The sequence below is a fragment of the Mangifera indica genome, chromosome 18, assembly GCF_011075055.1.
Source record: "Mangifera indica cultivar Alphonso chromosome 18, CATAS_Mindica_2.1, whole genome shotgun sequence".
Taxonomy (NCBI): Eukaryota; Viridiplantae; Streptophyta; class Magnoliopsida; order Sapindales; family Anacardiaceae; genus Mangifera; species Mangifera indica.
Window position 1 is genome coordinate 833559 of NC_058154.1, and position 19554 is coordinate 853112.

The 19554-nt window shown below is 33.6% G+C and overlaps 2 protein-coding genes and 1 pseudogene across 7 annotated transcripts; 2 read left to right on the forward strand and 1 right to left on the reverse strand.

Annotated features, from left to right (window-relative positions):
* The first annotated feature begins 263 nt into the window (after positions 1-263).
* LOC123202381 (kinetochore-associated protein KNL-2 homolog) lies at positions 264-5355 on the forward strand. 6 transcript variants are annotated; one of them, XM_044618291.1, is made up of 10 exons: positions 264-429; positions 523-608; positions 825-969; positions 1223-1358; positions 1508-1555; positions 1757-3048; positions 3571-3652; positions 4051-4109; positions 4635-4689; positions 4868-5355. In XM_044618291.1, the coding sequence occupies exons 1-10, from the start codon at positions 304-306 to the stop codon at positions 4912-4914; spliced, it is 2076 nt and encodes a 691-aa protein (XP_044474226.1). In that variant the 5' UTR covers positions 264-303; the 3' UTR covers positions 4915-5355. The 6 variants fall into 6 exon arrangements, with proteins under 6 accessions (XP_044474226.1, XP_044474227.1, XP_044474223.1 ...); XM_044618292.1 differs by having other exon boundaries at positions 1514-1555; XM_044618288.1 differs by having other exon boundaries at positions 265-429; positions 1508-1657.
* Positions 5356-7891: 2536 nt separating this feature from the next.
* Positions 7892-8475, forward strand: LOC123201498 (annotated as a pseudogene).
* A 702-nt stretch (positions 8476-9177) lies between these two features.
* On the reverse strand, positions 9178-16268 carry LOC123201416 (THO complex subunit 4B-like). Its single transcript, XM_044616912.1, has 5 exons — positions 15988-16268; positions 15492-15638; positions 10562-10630; positions 10295-10479; positions 9178-9611 (listed from the first exon to the last, which is right to left on the reverse strand). The coding sequence occupies exons 1-5, from the start codon at positions 16144-16146 to the stop codon at positions 9434-9436; spliced, it is 738 nt and encodes a 245-aa protein (XP_044472847.1). The 5' UTR covers positions 16147-16268; the 3' UTR covers positions 9178-9433.
* Between the last annotated feature and the right edge of the window lie 3286 nt (positions 16269-19554).

Consider the following 19554-nt stretch of genomic DNA (forward strand, 5'->3'; position numbering starts at 1 on the left):
ACAAATTTGAATTGAGCCGAACCAATCCTACCAGCCCTAGACATAACAATATATAGTCTAAAGTTTTTCATTAGATTTTTGAATTTCAATTTTCATTGGCAAAATTAATTTATACATAAAATCAGTTCAAAATTTTTTTAAGCGACACCTCAATTAAACAAAATGAGACGCGTGACTGAATCAGATTTGCGTGTTAAGCGAAGACCATGACGTAATTTCCCGCTTATTTGAATGCATATATAAAAGCCCTAGAATTTCATTTTTCATTTCTTAATTCAAAGGAAAAATTAATAATTTGAACTGATGAGCTCTTCTATCCTTAACAAAATCTTATCGTCACCTACAGCTTCTACACCCGCCTGCAATCGAGCTCGTGACTATAGCAAGAATGACGATGATGATGACTCTTCATCGTATTTTCAAAGAACAGTTAAGTGTTTTCTCTGCTTCATGGCAACAAATTCCTCTCCATAATTTTCTTTCAATTGCTCTAATTTGTTTTTCTTTTGGTGTTTTCCAAAGGTATGCTTGTTTGATTGGTGGTTGATTAAAGCAGAGAAGGACTTTCATGGCAAGAGACTTGCTGTTGCTGGATTCACATCTAGAGAGTAAATTTTCGCGAACTATTTTTTCCCTATTTTACCCCTGCTGGTGTCATTTCTGTGTTTATTTTTTGGTGGACATCGTTTTAATTTTATTTTGTACACTTGGTATTTGAAAAGCAAAACCTGCTGGAGTAATTGAAATAGTAGTTTTATGCTATTATTGTATAATTTTATATTTTCATTTTCTCCGCACCAATTTTATTTTTATTTCTGCCATAGGCTGCAAGCAATGCGTGTATTTACCTCTGCACCCATTGTTAAGAGATTTGATGTTTTCACTCTTGAGACAGCTGACGGAATCTGCATTATCCTTAAAGGTTTCATAAACAAGTCACGCACAATTCAAAATGGATTTTCCTATGAGGTATGTAAATGACATTTTTTCTTTTTTGTGCTTGAGCTATTAGTCAAGATATTACGGTCAATTTAGAAATTTTTTAAATTGGTGTACGGATTTATGTTGCATACCTCATGTTTGTATACTCATTGATTAGAAACAACATATAGTTGCTCATGGTGTCTACTGTGGAAATATCAACATGCATCTGCTAATGAAGAATTCCGTTTTCTGAAATATATAAAATTGAAGCTCATGCTTTACTTGTATATCCAAACAGGTTTTTAGCCATTTTGTGTTTGGCTTTCCTACTAATTGGGAAGCATGTACAGAAAAGTTATTTGGAAAAGAGTTAATGACTGGAACTGGTTCAGCAACATTCTCCAATGTTAACAAATCAGCGGCAGTTTTGGAATGTATGTGTGTAACTTATGAAGTGCAATTTTATTCAGACCATGTCTAGATTCTTGAATGTGGATTTTCTTTTCCATACCTCATTATTCTGAATTTCAGTTATTTATGCTACAATTTTCTGATTTTACATTCTCCTCTGTTTGTTGCAAAGTTGCAGCTGTTGCTGGCTTGGAAAACTCTGTGTCAAATGCAACTCAAGGTAAATACAAGAAGGAAAATGACAGAAGAAATCATAATCTTGAAAATATACGTGATTATACTGAAAGTTCGTTTGAGAGGATCACTACCAATGGCTCAAAAGGTCTTGAGTCAACCAACCTTACCACTGAGTAAAATAACATTGATAATGCAAAGTACTATACCTCTGATAACCTTTCACCTTTGGTTATTTGTGTTACAGAGACTGTTAGTTCACTTGAGGATGATTTAGCGGTGCCAGGAGAACCATCAAACCATCATGTGACAGAATCTTCTGAGAGAGTAGCCAATTCAGAAAGCAATGTAAAATGTAACGAAGGGACAATTAGGGATTCAAGGGTGGAAGAGCCATCAAATTTAGAATGTACGTTTATGAATTCTGCCATGGGAAAGTCTCCAGTACCTAATGATTCTGACAATCTTAATTTGTCCCACTTGGACCCAGTTGTGTCCAGAGGAAATTCAGGTGTGGAGTGGGTGACGATCTCTAGTAGCCTAAAGATAACAGCAATGCAGAAAGAAAATGATCAAAATAAGGATGGGCTGAATTATGGAAAAAAAGATTGCTTTACAGCTTGCTTGTTCCAAGACTCTGAGACTATTTTAACATGTGCTGGTGAAAAATCAAGTGGAGTTGAAAATTTAAATTTGTTGAGTTCTGGTCTTAAAGTTATGCCTAAAAACCTTTTGTTTACATTTCCTATTGATGGAAACCCAAATGTTCCAGAAGTTTTGGGTAATTATATTAATGATGCCACAAGATTTCCTGTTGTAACTTCAGCTATGAATATTAATAGCACTCCATCTCGGGTGGATACAAATGCTATAAAATTTACCCCTAGTAATTTTGGAGGTGGAAAGGGTACAAGTAGCTTGAGAAATCTGGGCAATCAGAAAAGGCACTCTGAGTTTAGTGGTTCTGATAAGGTTAAAAGCAAAGAGTTGATGTCTGAGGTCTCTGAACTTTTAGGAGAAAACTTGAAGAGGTGTTCATCACAGGGAACCATTCATTCTGAAAGGATTATGGGTACACCTGAGGCAGTTAGAAGCCAATCTATTAGAAGAATGATCAGAAATTTGCTTAAAAATTCAAAAGGCAAAGAGAAGGAAGGACAAACAGTTGTCTGTGGGTTGAAAGCTAGAAGAAGGAAGATCAATTCTGTCTCAGTGATCTCTAATCAGAAGAGCAATACCATTCAAAATGACATTTTAGAATGTGATAATTTATTCAATTTGAGTGATGATGAGCTTGAAGATCCAACTGATAATACTTTGGTAAAAGATAACTCAAAGCAGAGACGAGACCGTAGAAAAATATCCCGAACTGGGACACCAAGGAAGAACGCGAAAAACTTTGCCCAGCGTCTCAGTGGGCCTAGTGATGGTGATTGTCAAAGTGACATACAAACTGCAGTTGGTGAGAAAGAAAAAAGTGCTCAACAACTTGGCTCCTCCAGGAAGAAAGCTCACAGGAAAATTAATTTTGATATACATGTAAGTTATTGATCAAGGATCAGAAAGACATTCTGTTTAGCATGTGCATTTAAAGGAATAGCTTGCTTCTCTCTCTATGTTCAATTGAAAATGGCCATCACGATAATTGAACATGAATTTTGGAATGATATAATGATTCTTTGCTTTAAAGATTTGGCCTGATGCTATTTCTTTCGGTGAAGGGCTGTGTAATGACTTATAATTAATTCCATTCAAACTTCTGTTATTGTTAATATTCACTTTACAATGTTGTCAAGGGAAAATAGTTAGTATGTGGATTATGACCATATTGGAAAATTTTGTTGTCTATATTTTCATCTGGATTTAATTTATTTCTTACTGTTCATTCTTTTGTTGGCTTGATCATCATTTGAATGTCATTAGAATCTTTTGATGATCCATGTCATTTACTTTTAATATACATTGGATCATATTAATGTATCTTGCATATAATACGTGTTTGTTGACTCTTACTCTTTTTCTTTTTCCTCTTTTTATTGAAAAAATATTCTATCTACATAGGCAAGTCCTCTTACCCGCGAAAGAAAAGAGAAAATATCTATTATTTCACCAGAATCTTTGAGTCTCAAACGATCCAGATCAGGTATGTTTTCTTTTTAAACTCTGGTATATTCTTAGTTTTGTTCAGTGTTTGACTCTTTATTCAGCTAATAGCTGATACATCCAATATATTATGAAAATTTATTGGCAAAAACAAAAATCTGAAGAGTATACTATGGAAACATTTTCCATAGGTCTCTAAGTTTAGCAGTTCACATAATTTCCTCAATATTTCATCTCTTATAATTGTTTTTGACACAGAACTGCTTTGCTTAGTTTTGTGTTGTACGAATTTATTAGAATGCATTTTTCCCTAATATTTACAGGAAACAATAATGTGGTTATCATTCTTTTGGCATATCTGAAAAATCCTGTTTATTAAATTTTATTGTAACTGAAATATTGTTTCTTTAACTGTTCAACTGTTTTGCAATTTTGCAGGGAGACTGCTTCTGCCTTCCCTAGATTTTTGGCGCAATCAAGTTGCAGTTTATGATGCGGTTTGTGGTTTTTTCTTGGCGTTTTACTGTTTTCAGTCTTAAATTTTAATTCTGTATAGCTCTGATACTCTTACCTTGCTAAAAAGATTTCCATCTTTGAAAATCTCAACATTTTAAGGAAACTTCAACTAATGCATTTACATTGTTGGTATATTCCTTACCTTCCAACATTCTTTTACTTGTTAAAGACTTTTGAAGAGTTATGGTTTTAGTTTGTGGAAGAAAAAATCATGACTAGGCTTCTTAAAATCAAGAGATTAAGAGATTGATCCAAATGAAAACAAGAAAATCTAGGTAGAAGTTTTGTACCGATGCATTTCTGTCAAACCAGAGCAACATTCAGAAGACTTTTACTTGCACATGCATGCACTTGATTTCATAAATCAAGTGCATACTTATATCCATTGTATGTTTAGATGTCAGTGTTTGATATGCTTAATACTGTCTGATCTTTCTAGTTTTCTTCTTTATGTTGGTCATTCCCCCTTATGAGGATATGAATGTACAAAATTTTTCTGTTTTCAGGATCGTAAAATCACTGGAATTCAGGAAGCTGTAGATGATGTTAAACCATCCAAAGGTTTGTCTTACTTTACCCTTTTTAATTGCTTCATTTTGGTAGTTATTTATTTTGAATTATTTGGATTGCATATACAATTGTTAACGTTTTGGTGCCCCGTCACACTAGGGTGGGTAGTAATTTAGTTCAAATTTGCAATTTTTCTTTTCGAAAACAAAGTTATCTAAGTGGCTCTCAGTGTCTGTAGGGAGTAAATCTGAGCCTCGGATCAAACGTAGGCAGTGAACAAAGCGGAGTATCAACGGGAGCTTTTGTGTTAGTAAGAACAACTGTAAGCTCATTTACAATGGCAATGACAGCATATAGTAGTTTGAAATTAGGGTTCTTGTTTGAAGTTAAAGCAGATCAGTGAAAAAGAGCATCACAAATTGGTTCTAGCAGTTGCAACCATGCAGGGGCCTCATAAGCCATCTCCACCACAAATACTTGTAGTCTTTTTTGAAAACTAACATTTCTTGCTCCACTAACAAAAGTAGTTTAAACTTAGAACTACTTTTTTAACAATAAAATTATGGATATACACTTTTAAGTACATAATTTGGTACATAAGTGATATGTCATTAAGTGATTGGTTGATTTTGAATTTATAACAATTATGTACTAAAAAGTGTATATACATAGCATTGTACCATTTTTAAATAGTTGGAAAACGAAAGCCATTCTCAATCTAGGTCTTAGTGATAATCAGCCACACAAGAACTCTTAGTAAAAGGTCAAGTTGGGGGTTCTTCCATTGTATTCCAGAGGCTCTATACAGGATGTAAACGGTGCTGATTACCTACAAGACCAATTTCAAATGGCATAAAATACAAATTGATGTACAATTGAATATGCTTCCATTAACAATGGCATATCTCCCACCTCAAAACTTAATAGCCCTCGTAAATTTCATCAGCACCAAAAATCTGGCTTCCAAGTAAGTAACAAAATCCACAAATAAATGCTCAATGTTTTAAAACGGGATCAAACTGGGCAAATTTGGGGTTAACTTGTTGGTTAAAGATGGGATCAATGTTAGTTAGGCTGACACATCGGGGTTGTGACTAACTATGTTGGTTTACACTTTGAAATACCAAGACTTTTCTTTAAACAGTGTGGGGACATAAAGGTGTTACCGATAGACGGCCTTGGCATCATGGTTTTGAAACCTGGATTGGACATAAACCTAGTGAAAGTGTCGTTTCAAGTTTTACAAGAAACCATAACTGAAATTAGAATTCGTTAGTTCTTAGAATTAAGAGTAATTGAGATCGGTTCTTATCTACAACCAAGCGTAGGTTTTGGTTTTTACATTGAACTTATTTTCTAAATCTTTAGAATTGAATTCTTATTTCTGATGTTCTTTAAAAATGAACAGTAAACACAATCAAGGATCAAGACTCATGCAACAACAAACAAACTCATTGCCTCTCTTCCTTCTCAAATGACTACACGTGCCCAAGGAATACAATGAATGGAAACCTTCATGGTTATTAATTCTTTTAAACTTGAATGTAGTAACAACTTACTGATCTCCCAATTTGATGGTCTAGGATTGGTAAGTAAAACATGTTGGACAGAGCAACGATTTCAAAGCCATTCTCGTAGCAAGATTGGGAATCTTTAATAGAAGACTTCCAACACAACGGTGCGTGCCTCACCGTATGGACCTCCGTCTACTCAATCATTGCCTTGGTAAACTTCTTTTTTTTTTTTTCGTAAGAAATGTGAAGTTGCATACAATAAAGTAAGTTCATGAAATGCATGGTAGATGGTATTGAGGGAAATAGAGGGGACAAAACCAATGATAACTGACCAAATCCTAATAGTTGAGATGGCAATGAAGTATAGATGATGGCAATGTAGTATAGATAATGGCAACAACACAATTGGGTGGAAGGAAATTTGACCAAATCCCAATTAGATGATAAAAATGAATTGATAAAAATAATTGTTCATAAAAACCCTTATAAACAACTAGAGTAGACAAAACCAACAACTAAAACCCAAGAGAACAGATGGAGGTGATTTAGTGATGAAGTAGACTAATTTAGGGGAAGATAACAACAATTAGGAGAAATGAGACAAAGAGAAAGGTTTAAAAGTAAAATGAAGAAGCATTTGCATAAAAAAAAAAATCTAGACTCAAGGAAATAAATGATATTGTTTTGGTTCCTCTAAGTTGAAAATTATAACTTGACCTAAAATCTGTTAATCGTTCTATTTTATTTCTTAGAACCTATCATATATTTTTGATTTGGATAGGAACAGGAACCAATGGCCAAGAACCCTACGGTTCCAATTTCAATTGGGATAAAATCATCCTTCTCAAATTATGATAAAATCATCCTTAAATTTGGTATTTATAATTGAAATGTAGATATACTCCTATTATTCTAAACTACCACAATTTCCATCATATCATTAACTACTGCATTATCTTAAAATTCTCTAAAACTTTACCTCTTACCACTATAAACACAAAATAGTGAGACAAGGGGGAGCATCTAGGAGACATAAACACTTAATAGTTCATTATATTTTTATAGTCTTTTCTGTTTATTTTTTATTGTCATATCATCAAAATAATATCATTACAATAGACATAGATTATTAATGTATCAATCAAATTTTTGATAATAAGAGATTTTGTCCGTATTTGTTAAACGGATAAATCTGTTATATTATGATCGAACTCATAATTATTATATTAAATAAATTAAAGTTTCATAACTGTGATAAAAACTCAAACTCAAACTTTTATCTTAAAAGTTTTAATATTTTATCAATTTTACTAACTCTTCGATCTAAATTTGTTTTCATTCTTACACCCGTATCTTCTTAATTCCATGTAATTTTGATTGGTGCACACTTATACAACAGTAGGATTCTAGTGTGGGTTGCTTCAGGTTCAATACTAGCGAAAAGCTAATGCGGAGCCAAGGTTTAATATTTGCAGTGGGAAACAGAGAGCCAATTAAAACATGCCACGTCACCATCTGATGCAACAAAAGAACCAACCGTATGCCTACTCCGTGATAAGTAAATAACGAGGATAGCTATTATCAGCCGTCAATAACACTCAATCCAACAGTCCACATGTCCTCTCTCATGTTTCAGTTTAAAAAACAGAGGATACGGATCGCCATTTTTAGCCGTAGATAGACACTGAATCTAACGGTCCACATATCCACTTCACCGCTCTCCGTATTTAAAATCCCAATCCCTACATCGTTAGTTCGCAGCTTCGCATACGTTTAGAAAAAAAATTTTATCTCTTTGAAACTTTCTCGAGAAAATGTCTGGTCGTGGAAAGGGAGGCAAGGGATTGGGAAAGGGAGGAGCCAAGAGGCACCGAAAGGTTTTGCGTGATAATATCCAGGCATCACCAAGCCGGCCATTCGCCGATTGGCCAGGAGAGGTGGTGTTAAGAGGATCAGTGGCCTGATCTACGAGGAGACTCGTGGCGTCCTTAAGATTTTCCTGGAAAACGTCATCCGTGACGCCGTTACTTATACTGAGCACGCTAGGCGCAAAACGGTTACAGCTATGGACGTTGTCTACGCTCTCAAGAGGCAGGGCAGGACCCTCTACGGTTTCGGTGGTTGAGCCGGCGGTGTTTGGATTGTTCTAGGGTTTTGTAAATCAGGTGGTGTAGTGGCTTTAATTACGGTTAATTTCGATTTTTGTACTAGGGTTTCCTTTCATCTATGGAAAATGTAACGATTTCTCTTTTCAGACTGAAAATTCTTGTGTTATCCGATAAATTTTCTGTAGTAATATATGAAATTTGTCGGTTGAGTCAAATATTCGAGTAAACCCGTTCCCATAATCTGAAGTCGGAGGGTTCAAATTTGCAGCCATTTCTAATGCTACTCATAACAATTTTGAAATGGGGATTACAATAATTTCATCCTGATGTTTGATTAAAGAATACTTTACCTGATTCCGGATGATCCTTTTGCTTATTCTATTGCCCTTTAACACCATTATCTTTTATTTGTGGCAAATCTTAGGAAGTAAAAACGGAAATTATTTATGCTTTTGTTTTATTTGTGATTTAAATTTGTTATTTTGAATTTAAAAGGTATTAAATAATATTTTCTATATTTTTTATATTAAATATGTTTTTTTTCTCTTTTATGTTTTCTGTTTTTAAGTTTTTAGTTAATTATAATAATTTTATAAATATATAAAATAAACTTTAAATTTTTTAATAATTTTGTGTGATGATTAAATTTTAATTATATATTATATTAAAAAAATAAAAGATAAATGTTAAAATTATTATTAATATTATCATATATTGAAAAATGTATTATTTAATAATGTTTTATATTAAATTTATATATACAAATTTCATATATTTCTTATAATTTATTATATTATATCTGTATAATTTACCTTTTTAGTTTTTTGTTTTGTTTGCATATTTATTAATTAGGCTCTCAATTCAATCATTTTACCGATATACCTGTATTTGTGCTTGATAAAATTGACAATTCTTCATTATCAGATTACATGTGTAATTTGTAATTGATGAATTTCTTTAGAAGGGTAGAATCATGATGAGTAAATCAACATATAGTTTGATTATGGGAACTCTAAACTAGTTGATACACAAGCCCAGGATTTGATGATTGCGCCGAAAAACCTCGGGGCAGACTACCATTACTGTGTTTCTATCTATTTAAGCTAGCTGAGAACTCAGTGAACATTGTGAGCTGTGCTTCTTCTAGTGCTTTCTAAATTCAGTATCAAGAACTCACTGAACCATTGCGTCTGATTGCTTTGCTGCATTATGGTACTTCTGCAAATCAGCATCAAGATCTTCCATAGAAAATGGTGTCTTTTCACTTCGACCTCTTCTCCAGCCACGACCCCTACTTATGCCATGTCTACCACGATGAGACCCTCCCATGGCACCACCTCTTCTTTGGCGGCTGTTACCATATATATATGATGATGAAATAATACATTAATGCCCAGCAAAAGGAAAGAGACATTATAAATTTTAATTTCTACAACAACATTTCAACAAGGGAAAAGAACGAAAGTTTGGAAAGGTAGTTTAAGTTTAAAGGATTAAGTTTACCAAAAGAATAAATCATAGTAAATTTACATTCTGAGTATAATGTAGTAGACCAATAACGCTGGTTAAACAAACAATCTTACACGAGCTTGACAGATCTGAGTACAGAAGTTGGAACCCATTGAAGTATTTATCATGAGTTAATCAAGTAAACATCGACAACTCAAACTATCCTAGATTCTTTATCTCATTACAAATAACAAAAACACCTTTCTTTTAAACCTAAAAAATTCATCTACCTTCCTATATGTTCATTGAATTATAATTGGGATTGTTTTTAGATCCTACAACCAAAAGAATTTGAACACTTTAACCTGTCAATAGCATTTAATTTTAGTGGGATAACCTCTTGGTTGAGTCAATGGCATTTAATTTCGGTGGGAATAACAAAAATTATGCTTAGTGCAATACTCATGGAAAAGTCAGTAACGCGAGCAACGTTATGTGATCAAGTGTGAAGCAACTTAGGAAATTATATACAAACAGAGCAATTTTATAACGTAAATCTCATAGATAGTCTATTCATATGCTTACCTTCTAAAACCACCATTTTGATTGCCATACATGCCATTGTTAGATGGAGGTGCGGCAGCAGAAGCAGCAATATTTCTTCTGACAATCTCAAGTTTCATTGGTTTTCCATCTAATTGGACATTGTTGTATCTCTTGACAGCTGCCAAGGCATCTGCTCGCTGTGAAAAGACAACTTCTGCAGTTCCCTGTGAGAGAATTATTTTTATGAGTACAATAGCAGCACATATGCAATTACGGGACAGAGATAATGCCAAACTTGATGAGCACCTTTGATCTTCCACTTCGGTCAAAATGAACAGTATATCGCTTAAGATCACCAACCTTGGAAAAGAGATCCTGCTCAGAAATAACTTTAAAATTCAGAAATCAGCTTCATACTTTACTGAAAATATGTTGTCGCCATATAAGTAATCATTCACTCCTCTTTATGTGAATAATGTTCATGAATGTAAAGTAATTAATATTAAGAAAACATTTAATAAATAAAAAGCCTTGGGCAGAAAGACAAACTAAACAATGGGAACAAACAATCAAAATAAGCTTGCTATGTTTCCCAACAGACAATATAAAATAATAAAACCTTTTCCATTATCCAATTTTACTTTTCAATTTAACAGAAAATATGAAATTTGCCTCCCTTATGAAGGAATGATATTTGCAAGAAAGTTAGGTAAATTAGAACTTTGAAATCAGGCATAGGAAATTGAGAAAGGAGACAAACTCTCTAACTGATATCATTCTGTGCCTGGAACAAAGGTAAGAAATAATTCCTCTTATTTCATCTAAAAAGTCAATTGTCTAATAATAACACAAATAGGTCACGCTTTCTCTTCTCTGTCTCCAAGACCTCCTTATTGACAAAATGTAATGCATAAATGCTATTCCCACACCAAATACAGAAACCTCAACACTTGAAATTTGGAAAAATCACGGTCAACTTGTCAACCACAAAACGAATCATATGGCAGTTCTATCCTGATTTTTCTTTCTTTATTTTCACATATTTAATATCTTTCACCTGCTTGACAAAGTCCTACTACTATTACTTAGTAAAAAACAGTAAGTGAACTTTAATTATGATCATATTTGTTGAGTGAGAGATTGAATAAGATTTAGTTAAAAGAAAACATCAAAGGGAAAACACATAACATACTAAGTTTCAAGAAAGAGAGATAAAGCAGGGTAAAGGAAAGTGAATAATTCTTAACTCAAAACAAAGTTCATCATCATCCTCCTATTGGAACTTTCAATAAACTTGTTTCTAACCCTAAACAGTTCATTAAAAAAAAAAAATCCTTTACAAAGAAATCAAGTTGAGATCATTTCCTTTTCTTTCTTCGTTCTCATTTTAAATTATACTCCCTATTTTCTTAAAGGACAATTCAATCACAGGTTATCAAATTAAATCAAAAGTTTAATCATATTGAATAAATTATATTATCCACAGGGCATTAATATTTGTAGGAGAACTAGCTATATAATCCAAAGGACTATCATCTAACCAATGGTATAAAAAATCCCCAATTATTGCCATATAGTGGACTCCGTTATACGAACAAAAAAGTAAACTTCATCTCTCCACAAAAAATCTTGTCCAACTGGGATAATGTGATGACAAGGAGTCCCACATTGATAACAAAAAGGGGATCTTGGTCTGTAGAAGCAGAAAATAACACTTTTGTTGTTGACATGTTGTAGCTCCATAACAAAATAATATTGTAATTAAATTATTAAATAACTCAAATAAATGATGTGTGGAATAAGAGAGACAAAGAAAACACATGAATCAGAATTTACAAGGCTTGGCAAACTCAGTCCTAATGTGACAAGATCAATACACTATTATCAACTGAAAGAACAGAAAAGTTTAGGATATCTCAGAAGTTTGCAAAAGTGTATTACCAACTACTGGTGCCAGTGAAATAAAGCATTACAGTTGCTTTATCAATCATACAAGACTACAAAAGTTGCTTCAAAACTTGGATATGTACAAAAGGACGATTATGTGTATTGCAACAGTAGTGTTATTCAACTTGAAGTTTGGTTTCATTTTATGGAGGACAATACAAATAAGATAGTTCTTCCAAAGATTGTGATGGCTGATAATCCAACAAATATGTTGACAAGGTAATCACTATGATACTGTTACACACGATCTAGACTTAATCAATATTCTACCAGTTGGACACCTTCAGATTCAGAGCACTTGTGGGCATTTTGCAGAACTTTTAGTTGGTGTCAAAGAATATTTGAATCTAGAAATAATATTTGGATGCTAATACAGAAAGTGGAGATATTTTTGGTATAGCTCAGTTAGTTTGATTAGTCTTATTACGCTTATCTAAAATGTGATATTAAATATTATGTTTAGGAAGACAATAAATAGTTAACTTTTTTCAAAATTCATTACTTAATAATGATTTAAGGCTTTTGTGGGTCTATAAAGGAAGATCTTCTAGATAGCTTTAGATAGACGTGTCAAGGGGATCCGGTGGCCTGCAACTCAACCCAGACCCTATTCTTTAGGCAAGACCAACAAAATGTCATGAGCCGACAGATGTGAGAGCGACAATGCACCATCACAACGCAACCCACACACACGCAGCAGTGCAGTCAAACATCCAGCCCAGTCTCCAGCAAGGGTGCAACATTAGTTTGGATGTGTCCAACCCACTTTTAGTAGCCAAGCAATGCAGCCAAATCCAAGTATTGCAACAGCCTAAAATTTCAACTCCCATCTAGAATGTGCCAACAACTTTTTTCCTAGAAGAGCTTAAGATAGTTGAGTGTTGGAAAATAATCATAAATAAAGCAACATTTAAGATAAATTTAGCTTTTAGGATCATTCTATAGTACTTTGTCCCTATATAAAGAACCGCTGTACAACTCAGATTATCAAGCAATACAAAAGTATTTTCCAACATATTTATACTCTTTTAGCCTTCTCATTGTTTAGCCTTTAGGTGTCCTTGTTTATGCATTCATCACTTTCATTTTGCCATTATTTTTCAGTTGGTATGGAGCAACATTCAGAACAAGAGGCTGGCTCAGCAAGAGTTCCAGTTAAGTGACACACAAGTGTCTTGTGAAGACAATTGGCTTGTGACAAGTGGTAGCAGTGTCACGTTCACAAAGAGCGAGGTTCTTGTCATCACCAGGTTTCCAAGTGTGATAAGAGCGGATCCAACGAAGCCAAGCTTGTGTTGTGCCACGTTTTCAAAGGGGAAACTGAGTGCGTATTTGTGCTTGTCCAACGGGGTTAGCACGTTCCAATAGAGTCGTATTCTGCCAACAGAGGTTAAATTTGAGGTTTAACTATTGTCTATAGGGGAATGTTAGGAACCAATGAAATCGCTGTGCACAAAGGTTGGGAGCAAGAGCGGAAGGCTTATGAAGGTGGAAAACTGTGCAGGAGAAGTCCAACAACACTATTGCTGACATGAACACAAAGCTCAAAAGGGTGGAGATTGCGATGACTGACAGGATGGACTAGCTCGGAAAGTTGGTTGACCACACGAGGAATCTCGAGAGCAACCAAAGGGAGCTACGGGAGGAGATGTAGGCCTAGCAGCTATTGCTAAACAAGTCCTAGCAGCATCAGTATCAATTGTCGCAATCGACCAAGCGTTTAGTCAAGGGAGCAATATATTGGATGAGAGACGATCAAGTTTGGCTCCCGAATCTATTAAAATTCAAGTATGGCTCCCGAATCTATTAAAATTCAAGTATGCGTGGACGATTGGACAAGAGTTAAATTATGCCAATAAGATATAAAAGTGGACTTCAATGAAGAATCGTTTGATTTAACTATAGATAGTTCGATGACGGGAACCAATAGTCAAAATAGCGAAGATGAATGATAAGGTAAGGGAGTATTATTGGCTATCAGATATGCAAAAATAAAAGAACTACGTAGGTTTTGATTATTCTAAACCCCAAGAAGATACGTAGAAAACTTAATTGAAAAATTAAGTGCAAGCTTTTTTTCTTAATTTTCAATTATTATAATTAATAATTTTAAAAAATAAATCAAGGTTGTGTAATAGAATTGACGATTCAATGTCGGTTTCAAACTGGTGTCATGAATCGGAACCATTGGTTCAATGTCGGTTCCGAACCAGTTACAAACCGTCCTATAACAATTTCGGTTTAAGGTTCTTATATTTTTGAACCGTGAACCGGCGGTTCCGAACCAAAACTGTCAGTTCACGAACCGTGGCCAGGACTATTTTGTGAAAACAATCAACCTATGACAAATTGCAAGTCGTGTCATGTCTACAGGCTATGCCGAGAGCCTTGAGGTAAGGCCAACCAAACATAGCCTGTTAAAAATAATAATAATTAATTAAAAAATATTTTAAATTTTAAAAAATATAATTTGGCAGACTGGCCCACAGATGCATAGCCCAAAGGGCCCATGCCCATGCCACAGGCCTTGACACAACACAATCTATGAGTATAGCAAGTCGCATCGGATTCGGCTTGGCACGGTCCACTGTCATGTTTAGCCTTAAATTCAAACAACACATTGCTTTCACAAATTTTTGGACATCGTAAACTTTACAATTCCCTTAATTAATATTAGAGGACAAATTGCTCAACAGAGGACAAGAACACTTTTGTTAAAACTCAAACATTTTGAACCTTTTTTTTCTTTCAACATCGTCTTGCCATACATACATACATACATACATAAATAAATAAATAAATAAATATATATATATATATATATATATATATATATATATATATATATATATATATATATATATATATATATATATATATATATATATATATATTCGGTATCTTTTGCTTGCCTGATTTATTACATTCAATTACAGTATCTATTATTTGTGGGGTTTTGCAAAACAATACAGAATTATATAGAGGTTCTAAAATTGCCCAGGTATAACTAAGTAGAATGAAGTGGAGAACTTGACTATATGAGTTTCTCATGAAGCCCACGTTCAGGATCTTTTAGAAGCAGAAAGACTTCAAGAGAATAAACTAAATAATAACTCTATCATCACAAATTTCCTTGATGCTAAAAATATATTCATTCGGAGAACTCCTAAATCAAAAATAGTTTGATGCCAAAAAGTTTTTTATTAAATTATAACCAGGAAATTGCTTGAAATAACATATGCCAAACATGATTCAAATATTATGAACAATATATAAATAAAAATCTAACCTTAATGTCTTCATTAGAAACTCCATAATCCAAATTAGAAACATAAATTTTGGTGCCAGTTTCTATCGATGGAGCTCGAGCAGCCCCGGGCAGTGCAGCGCCAGCGAACATGTCGTGTTGCCACGTGAAATCCGGAGCTTGAGCCGCCTATAACAAGAACACGTTTCTTTGGAGTAAATCGACACAGGCACATCCAGAATAAAATTAATTTCACAAACAAGAAACCTTGAATTAGTCCAAGAAAGTAGTTAATGGGGAACTAATTGATGAAGATAAAGAGCAAACAGAGAAAGAAAATCTAGAATCAAGGAGAAGAGGAAATAGAATAGATAGGGAGAGATTTGGGAGGGAAAAAAATTCAATCAATTGTGCTTCTCTGTTTCTCTCCCTATCTATTCTACTTCCTCTCCTTCTCCTTGATTCTAGACTTTCTTTCTCTGTTTGCTCTTTATCTTCATCTTCTTCTTTAATCAGTTCAGTCCACATCAGTAGTGACCTTGGAATACGGCGTCGTTCGATTGGTGCCACGCTTGAAGAAGCGACGTGCCGGGCCTAGGCCAGAGCCGCGGCCGCCTCTGCCCCGGGAATTGGGACCGCCGGACTTTTTGTTAGACTTGATAATATCGTCGAGAGACATATCCAAGGCACTCGTCATCTTCGAATATACGCAAACTGAGATTAACTTTGAACGGTTGAAGGCGTTTAGTTAGGGCTAAGAGCTGCAGGGTTTTGAGCAATTAAGCTAGGGTTTTGCTGAACAGGAATAGGAAGAAAAAGATGACGTGCACTATTTTTTTTTTTTAATGTTATAAAGGATAAATAATAATATTATCAATTAAAAATTTTGAAAAACAAATCATAAATAAATACAATAATTTAACCATTTTAAAATTTTAAAAACTTATAATTTAACCTATATGACAAATCTAGTCTAATCTATAGATTGAAATCTCATATCCATAATTAATTCAGTTGTTTTCATTATCTATTATAATTCAACGAAAAAATTGTAGTTACCAATATCGAATACGTTATTTATGTTTGTCATTTCTCATAGTTTATACTTGTCATAAATGCTAGGGTGATTTGCAAGGTTTTTACGAGAGCGGCTTCTGAGATTGGGAATGCTAGGTGACTTTGTTATATACATGATGATCTCGAAAAAATTTAAAGACGAGTGAATCAACAATATAGAAACAGATAACTTAATTTGCAGATTTTTTCGAACCCTAATTACATGAAAGTCATCCATTATCGAACCAAATCTAAATACAAAATAAAATAGTTGCATACAACATTGTAAACAATGAAGCCTAAACCCATTTTCCAACTATACGTAATAGAAAATTACTCCAAACCCTAATAGATATATTGAGTCACTTCAACCGAAATATCCTAAACATATTTTACAGATTACAATATTTTCATTCTTAAACTTTTAAAATCCTTATATTATTTTTGGTTTTATCAACATTTTAAGCAAAAACAAGTTATTTGGATTTTGAGTAGCATAGTCATAATATACCTTCATCCATCGGTCCAAAGATTTTCATAGTGGATCAACTTGTGCGACACCCTGATATTAATATAGAGCAAGACACCCTAGATGTCATCATTCATTGGCTAGAGGTTCACTATTTTCATCATGTCATGTATTCACAAAAGAAGCATTTCTAGCTCCTAATGAGTTTGTGAAAGAATAGTCTCGTCCTCTTTTCATTGCTGATTATGAACAACACCTTTAGCTGGGCTTTGCATTATTCCCTTTCTTTAAAGTGCCTCCCTCCTAAAGACCTTGTCTTGATGTTGTGGAATCAAATCTAACACTTCATTGACAAACACTATGAAATTATCAAATGTTTCATTGTCAACTTCAACTCAGTATGTGTAAAACATGACTTTGATAATTATTGGCATTTGAATTTCACATTCCTATTGTGGATTTCCAACCACGATTGGGCCCCCTGCCTTCCACCCAGAAACCCAATTCATCAAAAAGCCAATAAAAAAATCACATATAAATTTGTGCCATTGAATCCTTTATTCTGGGCCGGTTGAATAAAAAACATAACTCACGCCATCATCAATTGAAAAGCTGGGGAAGGTGATTAATGTGAGGCTTCCACAACTAGATTTAATATTTCTTCAGGAAAGTAGTAGTAGTAGTTGTTCATGTCTGACGATGACAGATGTCTCAATTTCATATTTGGGAAATTGAAAAATGGAAAACGAAAACACTCGGCCCTTCAGACTTCTTCTCCTGTGTCAAAAGTTTTGATTTAGTTGATCTTACTGTTGATTGTTTGTTGATGTTTGGACTCACGGGCTCCTTGCATTTTCGCTCTTTTTTTCAGTGGCAGATAAAAGATGGCATTGACTTCTTTCTTCTAATGGCTACCCGATTTCACTTCTCCATGATTCTGGCTTTCGCTGTAGTGAAACCCACAAAATTGACTGTATATTCAAATAAGACTTTAGGAAATTTGAACTACGAAAGTGGTATTATGCAGCACAGAAATAGCGATGGCTTTGCATATATTACTTTAGAGGAGCTTCAGTAAGGTTCTCGTGATATTTATTTATTGAATAAGAAATTGAGGGAGACATGCTGTTGAATTTGCATTCCAAAATGCTGTTGAATTTGTATCACACAATGATGACTTCTTGATCTCTCGAGCTCATGATTCGGTTTGAATTTTCAATATAATTTTAAATTTTTTACAAGCATCTTTATATGTACGTGTATGTGTGTGTGTGATTAATGTCTATGGGACATCGCTGGGCATTTTGGTTAATTTTTTGATGATTTTCATTTAAAAAACCCATTAAAACCGCCGAAGAAGAAAGTGGTGGGAAGGCCAACCGATAGCCTTCTTAGAATGGTATTTAGATTTAAAAAAATCAAACCTTAAAAAAAAATTACAAGTTTTCAAATTTTTGAATAAGAAAAATTGTTAGTTTTTTAAATTAAGAGAAAAAATGAAATATAATTTTATTTATTTTAATATTAATAGTAAAATGATAATTTTACTTTTATAACTAATTAAAAATTTTAACAGAAATTAAATAATGAATTATTATTTGGAAATTGACTAAAACTTGGGTAGGAGTAATTCCTTCCGCTTCCCTCTCTCTCTATAAAGTTATGAGATTAAATGTAACAAGTTAAATATAAGGAGGTTTTAATTAATTTTCTAAGTTGAATCAGAGATAGTTAAATTTATCTTGAGCTTGAGTTGCAGCTCACTAATTTAGCAAACTCAAGCTCAAACTCCTCTTGAAGTAATAGAGTGAAGCTTAAGCTAGACAACTAGTTAGGGCTAAATTCGAATCGGGCTAAGCTTGAACTCATTCGATCTCAATTTGTATATAATAGAATTCGAGTTTGAATTTGGGCTCATTCTCGAACTCGACTCAAGTTTGGCTCGACTCATTTCAAGCTTGAACTTTTAACTAACTCGTTATTAAAACAACGTCATTTTAATATATACTGACCAAAACGATATCATTTTGTATCAAAAATTTTAACTTGTAAACTTAATAAGCAAACTCGAGCTTGAGCTTTTTTAAGGTTGGCTCTTTTGAACCAAACTCAAGCTCAAACGAGTTTAGTTTGAATTCAACCGTACAACTAGCCAACATTTAACTTGGTTCATTTTAGCTCAATTACACTGTTATATGCATTTATTAAGTAATAATTTAAGTACTAATGATAACGTTCTTCCTTTCGGGAAGGGAGGATTAGGAAAATCTTATTGATTGCAGCTTTCTCCTAATATGTTCTTATGTAATTAAGTATTACTTTATAATTAAATTCAAAATCATATTGTACCATCTCGATACTCAAACAAGTATATATAATTTTATTAAAACGAATATTTTATACTCAACTTTAGATAGGAATTTAAAATTTTTTATTGTGTATTTTTTAATGTTAATATTGTTCAAAACTCTTAGGTTGTGTTTGGTTCAAGGAACAGATAGATTACTTTGGTAATTTATCTTTTTATTACTCACACAGGGCGTTTGGTTGAGGTTTTATGAAAATTGATATTATAATCTA

Excerpts from the sequence above, each read along its gene's own strand:
- LOC123202381 (XM_044618288.1), top strand. The coding sequence starts at position 304 with ATGAGCTCTTCTATCCTTAACAAAATCTTATCGTCACCTACAGCTTCT. Across the intron at positions 3,049-3,570 it reads AAATTAATTTTGATATACAT|GCAAGTCCTCTTACCCGCGA; the intron begins GTAAGTTATTGA and ends CTATCTACATAG. Across the intron at positions 4,110-4,634 it reads AAGTTGCAGTTTATGATGCG|GATCGTAAAATCACTGGAAT; the intron begins GTTTGTGGTTTT and ends TTCTGTTTTCAG.
- LOC123201416 (XM_044616912.1), bottom strand. The coding sequence starts at position 16,146 with ATGACGAGTGCCTTGGATATGTCTCTCGACGATATTATCAAGTCTAAC. Across the intron at positions 15,639-15,987 it reads GAACGACGCCGTATTCCAAG|GCGGCTCAAGCTCCGGATTT; the intron begins GTCACTACTGAT and ends TTCTTGTTATAG. Across the intron at positions 10,631-15,491 it reads TTTCTAATGAAGACATTAAG|GATCTCTTTTCCAAGGTTGG; the intron begins GTTAGATTTTTA and ends ATTTCTGAGCAG.